This window comes from Acomys russatus, chromosome 6, assembly GCF_903995435.1.
Source record: "Acomys russatus chromosome 6, mAcoRus1.1, whole genome shotgun sequence".
Classification (NCBI taxonomy): domain Eukaryota; kingdom Metazoa; phylum Chordata; class Mammalia; order Rodentia; family Muridae; genus Acomys; species Acomys russatus.
Window position 1 is genome coordinate 77,353,415 of NC_067142.1, and position 13,565 is coordinate 77,366,979.

At 47.5% G+C, this 13,565-nt stretch overlaps 1 protein-coding gene across 1 annotated transcript; it reads left to right on the plus strand.

Annotated features, from left to right (window-relative positions):
- The first annotated feature begins 9,248 nt into the window (after positions 1–9,248).
- On the plus strand, positions 9,249–12,691 carry Tlr5 (toll like receptor 5). The gene is made up of 2 exons (XM_051148060.1): positions 9,249–9,366; positions 10,090–12,691. The coding sequence occupies exons 1-2, from the start codon at positions 9,332–9,334 to the stop codon at positions 12,668–12,670; spliced, it is 2,616 nt and encodes an 871-aa protein (XP_051004017.1). The 5' UTR covers positions 9,249–9,331; the 3' UTR covers positions 12,671–12,691.
- Positions 12,692–13,565: the final 874 nt, after the last annotated feature.

Here is a 13,565-nt window from a genome sequence, read left to right on the forward strand (position 1 = left end):
GTGTCAGGGTCACACACTGTCATGGTGACAAAATACCTGAGCGAATCCATAAGGTAGGAGGTTTGGAAGCTTTAATCCATAGCCACTTGGCCTGTTGGTTTAGGGCCTGTGACAGGAAAGTAGGCCATGGCAGGAGCACATGGCAGAGGAGAATGCCCATCTCCTCACGTCAAGAAGCAGAAAGAGAGACAGAAGGAGCCAATCTTGAGATGCACCTCAGGGGCACAACTGCAGTTACCTACCTTCACCCACTGCACTCCTCTTAGAGGTTCTACGTCCCCCAGAGGCACCAGAAGCTGGAGACTAAGACTTAACACATGGGCCTTTAGGGATATTTAAGATCCAAACCATAACTCAGTGGGAGATGAGCTGAGTGGTCATGTCAGGCATCGCAGTTAGGGGCAGTGGGCCTGAACTGAGCAAAGGGGCACAGCACCTCAGTGAAAGCGCTGAGGTGCCGTTCCCAGCTGCATTGCTGCTGGCTTCTTAGGGAATCCATGATGACCTCACCCACTTTGTAAGGTTTTAAGGAGAGACCAAGGGAAAATAAGGCTGCACTAAACAAGCTGATGCCAGTCCATCCAAGGGACCTAGAGAGGCACACAAATCTCTCACCCGCTGGGCAGCCATCCCTGCAGGGCCAGGAAGATGGAGACAGGCCTGAGAGCAGGATGCCAATGGATTCATCCATCCGGCAGATATTTACCGTGAGCCAGAGACAACAAAGCACTGGTTGGCATGCAGAATGAAATCCTAATTGACAAAAAGGGTTGCAGGTAGGTTTTTAAATACAAACCGATGGCGGTCTGTGACTCTGAAGAAAGGGAGGCAATCTCCAGCCTGCCGGGAGTCCCAGTGCCCCAGCATCACCCAGACTGGGAATTCAGGGAAAGTTCTTGCTGGGCTGGGCGTAACAGACATGCTTTGTGTTGAGGAATCACAAACATTTAGAGAGGCAAGCAGATCCTAATGAGAACGGCAAGCACCAGTAAATAAACCAGCCATTCTCCCAAGCCATCCCCAGAAACCTAATGTGTGGATCTCAGAATCCTGTTTGCGGAGCAGTTGTCAAGGGTTGGGCATTCACCTGCTGTGCCCATCCCAAAGGCTCTGGAGTGGAGGGGGCTGGGGAGTATGGGAGCAGTACCCTTCCCAGCTCTCGGGAACAGGCAGTCTGCCCCCAGCTGTGGAGTCATATCTGCGCAAGTTGAGCCATCCTGAAGCATTGGGTTCCCACAAGTTCAGCTGCACAGTGGCCGGAAGAGGGCAGCAGCAGACCTGGGGCTGGAGCCTGGCCTTTCCATTTCTTTTAGGAATGGGAACAGGAAAAGCAGGCTGCTGTCCGGAACTGTGAGAGAAAGAGGGATGCGGAGACAGTGTGCTGAAGGCACACTGAAGTGGCACACCTGTGTAGATGCCAGTACACACATGTGTGGACATACAGAAGACAGGCAGCTGGGGTAGGTAGCTGGGGTAGGCAGCTGGGGTAGGCAGCTGGGGTAGACAGCTTGGGGTAGGCAGCTGGGGCAGGCAGCTAGGGTAGGCAGCTGGGGTAGGTAGCTTGGGGTAGGCAGCTGGGGCAGGCAGCTGGGGTAGGCAGCTGGGGTAGACAGCTGGGGCAGGCAGCTGGGGTAGGCAGCTGGGGTAGACAGCTTGGGGTAGGCAGCTGGGGCAGGCAGCTAGGGTAGGCAGCTGGGGTAGGTAGCTTGGGGTAGGCAGCTGGGACAGGCAGCTGGGGTAGGCAGCTGGGGTAGTCAACTGGGGTAGGCAGCTGGCCTGGAATAGCTGGGAAGCCTGAGGGCTGAGGGTGCTGAGGGAAGAGACAGCTCACGGGGACAGAAGAAGTGACAGCAGAGAATGAACAGAAGGAGCTAGGGACAATAAGCCTCCAAGGACTCACCTCCAGTGACTCACTTCCTCTGACTAGGGCTCACCTCCCAATGCTTCCACAAATCCCAGAACAGCACTACCAGCTGGAGGGCCAAGGAGAACACTTCAGATTCAAATTATGACACCAACAAATGGCCACCCCCTGGGATAGTCCAGAGCATTCCTGGGTCCACCCTTCCTCCATCCAGCATTCCATTTGAATCTGCATCTCAGTACTCACACTAGATTCAGTCCACAGGTCATTACCAGGTGAACTTTCTTTGGAGAAACTCTCCGAGGCGTTGCAAACAAATGTTGGTTTTCTTGCACTGTATGGGAGTCTCCCATGCTTGGTGCTCCAATGGTGCCCCAGCTTTGGACCCATTACTTGTCAGAAGAAACATTCTTTCCACAATTTGTCTCATGGACGCAGCTAACCGAGGACTCGGGTCAGAGCCTGGGGCCTTGCTGGCGATCCATTACTGGTGTGATTTTCTAATGACCCAGAATTAAATTAACACAAGGGCTTCCCTGGCTCAGCCTGAGGCATTCACCGACCAGCTGCGGTGTCAGGGGAGGAGCGGCACCTCCAAAATTCAACCTTAGGGATTTGCTGCGGATACTGCAGCCCATAGCTCAGACATCTTCAGCAGGCAGCTCTTCTACTCAGGCAATTAAGAACGCGACCTGCTCTCTTAATGGCTGGAATTAACTCAAACTGAAGGCAACTGAAACAAAAGCGATGCTGACCTTCTCTCTCCGGTCTGATTATCTTAATTAACACTACGTGGCAGGAGTGTGAAGGCCAACATTGATTGTTCCACTCTTGTTTGTCCCCCTCAGAGCCCTAGACACAAGTTAACCAGGCCATAATAATCAAATCTATACTCAGCAGCCTTCCAGCCTTCTCACCAGAGCCTCTTCCCTGAAGAGAAGCGAGGATTGTCTGACTTGGAGGGCGTCCTTTAGAACCGCACTTCTCAAAGCCTGAGAACGGCTTGCATCAAAGGAGCCTGGGATACAGTTTTAAATGCTACTTTCAACAGCCTCTAGGCCTATGGGATCTTCTGGAGTGACAGTAGTGAGTTTTAGCTTGTTAAATTGATTTTTTTTTTTTTAAGGTAGAGTCTTATATTGCTCAAGTTGGCCTTGAACTTGCTATGTAGCCAAGGACTTGAGTGTATATTCTCTCCTCTTCCCTCCCAAATACTGGAATTACAGGTGTGTACCACCACATCTGGCTTAGTTCTTTTTTTAAGTTGTAATAAAATATTCATTCATGGCATAAACTCTGTCATTTAAATTGTTTTAAGGCTGCATGTAGTTCAGTGGCATTAAGCACATTCACCCATGTCTATCCACAGAGCTTTCTTGTGGTCCTGAATATTGGAAATTCTGGGTCCATTGCACAATCATGCCCCATCCCCTCCTCTCAGCCCCTAGTAACCTCACTGTACCTTCTGTCTTTGTAAATTCGTCTATTCTAGAAACCTTAGGATTGGGTGCAGCTCGGTGGGAGAGTGTTTGCTTAGCCTGTGCCAGAGTTTGGAATCGCACAATATTTGTTCTTCTGTGTCTCATTGCTTATACTTAATATAATGCAGAATCCATCCATGTTAGAGCACATGTTCTAGTCTTACTCCTCTGCGGCTGGAGAGGTGACTCAGCAGGTACCGGAGTTTGGTCCCTGGAACCCATGTAAATGTAAAAGGAAAGAAGTGACTTCACAGAGGTGTTCTGTGATCTCCACACATATAATAATAATAATAATAATAATAATAATAATAATAATAATAATAATAATAATTATAATTATTATTAATTATTATTATTAATTATTAATATAATAATAATAATAATAATAATAATAATAATAATAATAATAATAATAATTTTAAAAGACTTCTATTCCATTCTAAGCCTGAGTTGTACTCCGTTATACCCACCCCTGTGTGTTCACCCTTGCTGTGGATCTTGGCTTACTCTTGCCTTGGCTGTTTTGAGTCTGTTATTATGAACATGGCATACACAGTCTTTTAGAGGTTCTGCTTTCAGTTCGTCTGTGTGATCACCCAGAGGGAGAGTGGCTGGGTCATCATAAATCCTGTTGCATGGTGATTCTATGCCCCTGATGGTTGGGGTGCAGTCAGGGCTGCAGCCAGCAGGTGATCAAACTGCCTGTGGCCAGAGTCACCTATAGAGAACTAACAACACTAGATGCCCTTGCCTGGACATACCAGGGATGTCCAACCTTTTGACATTGCAGCATAGTGTCAATATCCTTGCAATCAAGTTGCAAAAATAACTTGAACAACAACAAAAATCTCATAGTGTTTCTGAAGTGTGAGCTTATACTTTTGGGTGGGTACCATTCCTGGCTATCTGTAGCAGCATGGAACCTGTGGGCTGCATATTGGACATGCCTGCCAGATCAACTAAAACGAGCCTTTCTCTGATAGGACCTGGGCTCAGACCTCAGGTGACTTCAAGATGTTGGCAAATTCAACAACTATTGATTTATGCCGGGGACTTTCAGGCTTGAGTGTCTATACAACTTTCGCACCTGTTAAGCATACAGATTTCTGAGAATGCTCCCACCTGGTTGCAGACTGCTCATCTTGGTCAGTCTCTACGCAAAACAAGAATGCTGAGGCTGAGGAGAGGACCCTACTCCTCCACCCCACCTTCCCCTATCCCTGAAGGTGAGTCTTTGTGGCTGATCCCCAAGCCACACTGTTCAGCACATAGGGTGAAACTGTTTACAAAACCGGAATCCCCCACCCTCAACTGCACTGACACTGTCTTTTCAGCTGTAATGCTTATCTCAAAATGTGAACTTGTTCCTAAGAAAATTGACAACGGACAATGATACTTATCTATTAGGGAAGATGGAGATTATTGATGTATTGGAGAACTTGGCTGGATTCAGTGAAAAAGCTCTTGCCTAACATGCCCAAGGCCATGGGTTCAATCAGTAGCAACAAAACAAAAAACCCTAGTATCAGAAGTGTGTTTCATATTTTCTTAAGTGCATTTTTATATATAAAGACAGAAAACCGCACCAAGCCAAACTAAGCCACCCAAGAGTACATGAAATACACCCTGGTGTCTGTCTGCTACCTCCATTCTCAGTGTATTTTGAGCCTTCAGGCATCTATAGTTGGTGCTAAATTTTCCCCCTGATATCAAGACAGCTCCCTCTTTTCCTACCAGTTCATAATAATTCATTGACTAAAACCCTCCTGGCACCCACTTCCACCAGCAAACCTCAGGTCTTTTCCAAAGTCAAGTCCGTGCCTATTGAAGCACTCATGGGTCTCTCGTTTATTTAACTAGCCTTACCACATACCATTTTTATTTAATTCCTGTCCCTTTTTTGTGCTAATCATGAATCCTTTGAGTCTTATACTCTAACCCTATTTTTGCTATAAATCCTGGGAGAGGACTGTATTGGCACAGTGGTTTTGGTTTTTGTTTGAAATGAGGTGTGACTACGGAACCTAGCTAACTCTTGATTCTTTGTCTCTAGGCTCTAGGATTACAGGCATTCACCACCACACGTAGCCAAAGCACAATGACTTAGGTTGCCAGCAGTTTTGAGTGGGTGTTTTTCGTGGTGGTGGGAGGATTACCTCATGCGTGTTAGTACAAAACTCTACCACTATGAACAAGGAATGCATATGTTACTCGTAACTATGGAAGTAACTTTATGTGTTTTCTTTCTATCATGTAGATGATGACTTATGGTTGGCCCTGGAGTTTTGGTCTGCCTCTCTTCCCTTCTTCCTCTACTCTTGGCAACCACAAGATGGCAGATTGCTCTGATAGGATCTGAAAGGATTTCCTGAAGGGTCGGGCCCTGGAGAGAAGACGGTGGTCACAGCTCGCATGCTCCCTCAGGCTCTCCACCCAAGTGTACAGGACTTTGCCCCTCTCTGTGCTCAAATGCTTAGAGGGTGTGGCTTCGGGTCACTCGGGTCTTCCATGGTTGGTTTCCCTCACACTCACACAAGGAAGGCCTCACTGCTCACTTCTTCTTTTTTAAATTTGTTTATTAATTTATTCATATTATATCTCAATGGTTATCCCATCCCTTGTATCCTCCCATTCCTCCCTCCCTCCCATTTTCCCCTTACTCCTCTCCCCTATGACTGTGACTGAGGGAGACTTCCTCCCCCTTTATATGCTCATAGGGTATCAAGTCTCTTTCTTGGTAGCCTGCTATCCTTCCTCTGAGTGCTACCAGGCTTCCCCATCCAGGGGTCGTGGTCAAATATGAGGCACCAGAATACGTGTGAAAGTCAACTGTGGAGAATGTCCTGTCCATTGGCTAGATCTGGGTAGGGGTTTAAAGTTTACTGCCTGTATTGTCCTTGGCTGGTGCCATAGTTTGAGCGGGACCCCTGGGCCCAAATCTGCCTATCATAATGTTCTTCTTGTAGGTTTCTAGAACCCTCTGGATCCTTCTACTTTGCCATTCTCCCGTGCTTCTCTCATCTAGAGTCCCAATAGGATGTCCTCCCCTCTGTCCCAGTTTCCTGGTTAGTGAAGACTTTCACTTCTTGTTCTCCCAGGACACTAATCTTCCTGAAGCTGGAGCCTGGGAGACCTCAGCTGCCTGGTGCTCATCTTTAGTTAGATTTGCCTTGCTGGTGTTGGGTGTGTTTACTTCCACACAGTTGAGCTTCTGGCTCTTGTTTCAGAACAAATCTGCTGTGCCGGATCCCCTCCCAGGCTCTCAGCATTAGCCTCTCCAGGCACCTCATCTCATTGCTTACCTGGCTCCCTCATCACCTGTCCTGCCAGCCACTTCAGCCAGGGATCTGCTTCAGATGGAAGAATGGAATCGATTCCATTCTTCTCTACATTCTGAAAGACACAGGTCTACATGATATCTTTATGATAGAACTTGGGCCCAAAGAGTTTTTAATTTTTAGTTTAAATCTACTTGTTTAGCTGGTTTCATCTTCCTTGCTTTAGTCTTTAGCTTCTCTTGTGGATCTGGAGGTGGAAATCTCTTGAGATATAAGTTATTTAGGCCCATCACTCATCACTAGAAATTCAAGGTCTTCTAGTTCAGTGGCCGCACCTGGGGATCAACAGTGATCCCAGCAAAAGTCAGAATCGGAATGAAGAAATTCAGTTGAGATTATTCCAAGCTGGCACCCTCATGCTTGTGTCCCTGGAGGGAATTTCTCCACCCGGCTACATAAGATGTAGCCTGATGCAGCAAAACCATCACTAGCTCTTTCCTGCACCCCCCCTTTTTTTAAAGATTTATTTATTTATTATTATTATGTATACAGTGCTCTGCCTGCATGTACATCTGCAGGCAGAGGAGGACATCAGATCACATTATAGATGGTTGTGAGCTACCATGTGGTTACTGGGAATTGAACTCATGACCTCTGGAAGAGCAGACAGTGTTCTTACCCGCTGAGCCATCTCTCCAGCCTCTCCTGCAACCTTCTTGTAGCTCAACACCGTAATTATCTCAGAGTCACTTAAAAACCCTTATTCATGCAGTTGGAGTGTCTATTCTCTTTTCTTCTAGAACAGAAGCCAGCAAACTGTGGTCTGTGCTTGGACTGCATAGCCTAACACATTAACCATCTGACCCTTTGCAAATAATGTTTTCACCCCCATCTTAGAACTTGAACCATGGTGGTTGTTTCCGTGTGAACTGAGGGTCCTCCATATCCCATTGAAATAGGTGGGCTCTGAGAGGCAGGTGAACTCTGAGTCTGGGCACAACATTAGGTTTGTGATGCTGGTGTAGGAAAAGGTCACAAAACTGTCAACAGATTTTCAAAGTACTGCAGACCTCAGCCTATGACAAAGCTGTGCATACTGTGGGATGTGCCAGTCGCCCAAGCTCTACAGGGGATGGGTCAGGAAGATCCTGAGAGCTTACTGGCTGGCTGGGCAATTTAGAACAGTGAGTTCTGTGAAGAACCCTGTCTCAAGGCAGTAAGGCAGAGGGCAATAGAGGAAGATGCTTGACATCCTTCCCTGGCTTCTGCAAGCATGCACACAGGTCTGCACACCCTTACACTCATTTGCATGTACTATACAGACAACACACACACACATACACACACACACACACACACACCAGTATGAGGAGCACTACAGTAGGTTGCCCACTCCCAGGTGGTGTGACTGTGTGCAGCTGAACACAGTGGCGCCCTCTGGCATGATGTTCTTCCATGATTTGTAGGCCACAGTAGACCTCACTTCCCACTGTAAGATGTGAAAAAAAGGGTACATAAAATTTGATGTGAGTATGAGCTTTCTAACACTGTTTATTTTTCTTCCTGGGTCCCAAGCCTAGTTTGCCCATTCTTGTGTCCACTGAAGCGTGTCTTCAAATTCTTCACTCTGGGTACCACTCAAAAAGACTTATGCTCCACACTGGATTCCTTCATCAGCCTTTCAGGCTTCTACCAGCTTTTAGAATCATAGTCCTGGGGTTGCATGCCAAGTGTGATGGAGCTTCACTTAGGGTCCATTTCAGTAACTGCCTCTTGTACCATCTCTCAAGCTGACCTTCTCTTTCCTTATAGATTCTAGCCTGCCCTCTCTAGACTTGCTTTTTTAGCCAGGATTTATATTCAGTGATTACCAGAGCTGTGGGGGACTATTTGGGATAGAAATGATGAGGGCACACTTGAAGTTGGCAGATGCAGGAGCAAGATGGCAGCTCTAGGCACGGCAGGCAGGAATCTACAAGGAGAGAGATGGATGGCTCAAGGGATGACCAAAGAGGCAAGCATCCTTTTAAGGCACAATGCCAGTGACCTAACTTCCTCCCACTAAGCCCCACCCCTTAAAGGTTCTATTACATCCCAGTGGTGTCATAGGGTGGCAATGAAGCCTTTAACACCTGGGCCCATGGGGAACATTTTCTGGAACACAGAACCTATCAACAGATGTTGATAAGACCCATTGACAGTAAGTGAGGAGATTGAGGAGCCATACACATTGAAGATGTCTTAGTTACTGTTCTATTGCTGTGAAGAGACACCATGACCACAGCAACTCTTAGAAAGAATTTAACCGGAGCTTGCTTACAGGTCCAGAGGCCTGGTGGGGAACATGGTGGCAGGCATGGCAGGCATGGATGGAGAAGTAGTTGAAAGCTACATTCTAAACCAGAGGCCAAAAGAAAGAGACTAACTGGGCCTGGTGTGAAAGTTTGAAACCTCAAGGCCCGCCCCCAGTGATCCACTTCCTTCAACGTATTCCTCCTAGTCCTTCTAATCCTTCCAGAGAGTTCCATTCCCTGGTGACTAAGCATTCAACTATGTAAGTCTGTGGGGCCATTCTTACTCAAACCACCACAGAAGACATTAAGTTCGCTAAGGTCCTTGTTGCTTTTTTCCTGTTCTTACACAGCATCTATGCTTGGAACATATGGCAGACACATCTGTGAGACGCCCTTTGCTGCTGCAGTGCATGGATGGATGGTGAGCTCCCCACACTGTGCCTCAGCAGGTGGGTGTATTTCTGCTTACTGTCATACTCTCATATGGTCATGTGTGTCAGGCATGCAGCAGGTGCATAGTCCATGTCGTTAAGGCGAGCAAATCTGATTCTTTATGAAATACGTAAAATGCCTCGTGCCCGTACGATGATGCGCACAGTGCGTAGGGTCAGCTCAGGTCTTTGGGGATGAGCTAGAGTCTGGGACAGAATACAGTAGAGAGACAGATGGGTTTATTGTCTGTTCAGCTAAGCTTTTGGAAGTTAGTAATGGGGCTCTTTTGGATGAACAGAAGTAAAAAAAAAAAAAAAAATACCTCTTCCTTATGATTTTCTACTTCCCTCAGCAAGTCTGGAACGAAAGCACAACTGAATGGGCAACAGTTTTGCTGTTGCTTCTTTGCTGTTTTTTTGGTGCTGAGGGGGAAACCTACAACCTAGCACATGCTAGCAAATGCTGTACCACTGAGCTCCCTCCCCAGCTTGGATGGAATATCTGTGAAGTACTGGTTCCCCGTGTGTAAAGTATGCACTATTAAGTGTTTGAGAAGAAAAGAGTGAGTTTTTCTGCTCCACCAAGCAGAATCTGCCAGCACAATGTTTGAGGGGTCAGTTGAGCAAAGGGCTCCAAGGGACTAGCCCCCCAACACATAGGCCACCCTCAAGTGCTGAGGACCCATGTGCAGAGAGCCTCAGGCTGCAATGTTGTGGTTTTATTCTTCTCTTTTCCCACAGGATCATGGGAGGTCAACTTGACCTTCTCATAGGTGTGGTCTTCATAGTCAGCCCCATGCTGGGAATGCCTCCCTGTTCTTCTGATGGACGGAGAGCCTTATTTCACTTCTGTAACCTTACCGAGATCCCCTGGGTCCTCAAAACCACTGAAAGTCTCCTGCTCAGCTTCAACTCTATCAGAACGGTCAATGCCACATCATTCCCATTCCTGGAGCAGCTCCAGCTGCTGGAGCTGGGGGCCCAGGATACACCTTTGACCATTGGCCAGGAGGCCTTCAAAAACCTGCCCAATCTTAGGATCTTGGACCTGGGCAAAAGCCAGATTGAAGTCCTGGCTCTCGATGCTTTTCAGGGATTGTCTCATCTCTTGGAACTGCGGCTGTTTTCCTGTGGGCTTTCCAATGCTATCTTAAGAGATGGTTACTTCAGAAATCTAACGTCGTTAGCTCGCTTAGACCTATCTGGCAATCAGATTGACAGCCTTCATCTCCATCCTTCGTTTCGGGAGTTGGACTCCTTAAAAGCCATAGATTTCTCTTTCAATCAGATCTTCACTCTCTGTCAGGATGAGCTCAAGCCCCTGCATGGCAAATCTCTCTCTTTCTTTGGCTTCAAATCAACTAGCCTGTTCAGCAGAGTCTCTGTGGCTTGGGAGACGTGCCAGAGTCCATTCAGAGGCATGTGGCTAGAAACTCTAGATCTTTCTGAAAATGGCTGGACAGTGGCCACCACAGGGAACTTCAGCAACGCCATCCAGGGAAGCCGTGTTTCCTCTTTGATTCTCACGTACCATATAATGGGGTCTGGCTTTGGCTTCCAGAACATCAAAGACCCTGACCAGAGCACATTTGCCGGTCTGGCCGGGAGTTCGGTGTTACACCTGGACCTTTCACACGGCTACATCTTCTCCTTGAATCCCCAAGTGTTTGAGACACTGAAGGATTTGAAGTTTCTGAACCTTGCCTTCAACAAGATAAACAAGATCGCAGATAACGCGTTTTATGGACTTGGCAGCCTTCAGATTCTCAATATATCATATAATATTTTGGGAGAACTCTATAATTCCAACTTCTATGGGCTTCCTAGAGTAGCCTACATTGACCTCCAAAGGAACCACATCGGGATCATTCAATACCAAACATTCAGATTCCTGAAAAACTTACAAACCTTGGATCTCCGTGACAATGCTCTTAAAACTATTCATAGTATTCCAAGCATAGAGACTGTCCTCCTGGGCGGCAATAAACTGGTCACTTTGCCACAAACCCGCTTTACAGCCAACTTCGTCGAGTTGTCTGAAAACAGGCTAGAAAGCCTGTCTGACCTGTACTTCCTCCTGCGAGTCCCCCAGCTCCAGTTTCTCATCCTGAATAAGAATCGCCTTTCCTCCTGCAGGGCAGTTGACACCCCTTCAGAGAACCTGAGCTTGGAGCAACTTTTCCTCTCCGAAAACATGCTGCAGCTTGCCTGGGAGAACGGCCTCTGTTGGGATGTTTTTAAAGGCCTTTTCCACCTCCAAATCCTTTATCTGAATAACAACTACCTTAACTTCCTCCCACCCAGCATATTCAGCGACTTGGTTGCATTAAGGCTGCTCAGTCTTAGTGCTAACAGGCTGACCACTCTCTCTCCTGGCAGTTTACCTGCTAATTTAGAGATTCTTGAGATATCTAGAAATCAGCTTTTCTCTCCGGATCCTGGTTTGTTTTCTTCACTTCATGCCTTGGACATAACTCATAATGAGTTTGTCTGTGAATGTAAACTTAGCACTTTTATCATCTGGCTCAACCAAACCAACGTGACCCTGCTCGGGTCTCCTGCAGACATGTACTGCATGTACCCTGACTCGCTGCTATGGGCCCCCCTCTACAGCATTTCCACCAAGGACTGTGATGAAGAGGAAGCCTTGCTGTCCCTAAAGTTTTCCCTGTTCATCATGTGCACCGTCACTTTGACTCTGTTCCTCGTCATCACCTTCATAGTCATAAAGTTCCGGGGGATTTGTTTCCTGGGTTATAAGGCCATCCAGGAGCTGGTGTTCAAGGACAAGGTCAGGAGTTCGGAACCTGGTGAGTACAGATATGATGCCTACTTTTGCTTCAGTAGCAAAGACTTTGAGTGGGCCCAGGATGCTTTGCTCAAATACCTGGATGTTCAGTACAGTTCCCAAAACAGGCTCAGGCTGTGCTTTGAAGAAAGAGACTTCATCCCGGGGGAAAACCACATCTCCAACATCCAGGCAGCCGTCTGGGGCAGCAGAAAGACAGTGTGTCTAGTGAGCAGACACTTCCTTAAGGATGGCTGGTGCCTGGAAGCCTTCCGGTACGCCCAGAGCCGGTGTCTGTCTGACCTCAAGAGTGTCCTCATTGTGGTGGTGGTGGGGTCCCTATCCCAGTATCAGCTGATGAGACATGAGGCTATTAGAGGGTTTCTACAAAAGCAGCAGTACTTGAGGTGGCCTGAGGACCTCCAGGATGTCAGCTGGTTTCTCAATAAACTCTCTGGATGCATTCTAAAGGAAGAAAAAGTCAAGAAGGGAAACAGCCCCATTCAGTTACGAACCATAACAACAATTTTCTAGCTGGAGGAGCACCTTGCAAGCGCCACAAATAACTCTCTACATTGTATGTGGACACCGTTTGGGGGTCCTTCCCAGGGGTTGTTATCTGACCATGAAAACATCATCAACTTCTTGATTTTCATATCAACGGGATGGGGGGGGGGGCGGGGGAGGGGTTTTGTGTCTCACTGACCTCCAGACGGAAAATAATAGGTCCAGAAAACTGCAGCCGCCTCTAATGGTTCTCACTCGCCATTGATTTCTTTTCAGGCCCAATAACACTGTGTCCCCACCCCCACCCCGTCCTGTTGTGCGCTGCCAGCCTCTTAGACAGTGAGGGCACCTTGCGAGAAGGTACAGGTGGCTTCTTGCTCTCTGTGCTGCTCAGTTCAAGAATAGGCTACTTGAGGATCCTGAGTTCTTAATGCTCTGTAGGACAAGGGCAGATGCGGTGGGTCCTTCTCTGGCCATAGGAATGAAGCCAGTGCCGAGGACAGCTCTCACTCTACCTTAGTGACAGGAAGTTGGAAGGCAGCAGCCCCATCGCTGTGGCCACAGTGCACTCACTCCCTGTTGTGACCCTGCTGACCCAGCTTTTGTGGACCACGACCATCTTCTACATGAGACTTCTCACCTGGTGCTCGTGTCCTTTCGCAACGTAGCACCAGCCTGCCCTTTCCACTTTCTTCCCTCCAACTGCACAACTGTATAAGTTATACAGATGTTACGGGGCAAAGCATCCTGTGCCCAATCAATGTATCACTGTAAAAAGGATGTGGCCTCCACATGCTGATTTCTTATTGAATTCTGATTCTCTGGTTTCTTAGCTGTGTGACTCTGGTATGCTAGACCACGGATGGGCCTCAGTGCTCTCTCCTGTAGGCTTACTAATCAATATCTACCTCATAAATATGTT

Bases quoted from the DNA above. Each gene is read 5' to 3' on its own strand.
- Tlr5 (XM_051148060.1), top strand. From the start codon at position 9,332: ATGGATGGTGAGCTCCCCACACTGTGCCTCAGCAG. The intron at 9,367-10,089 runs GTGGGTGTATTT...CTTTTCCCACAG, and splicing joins CCCACACTGTGCCTCAGCAG to GATCATGGGAGGTCAACTTG.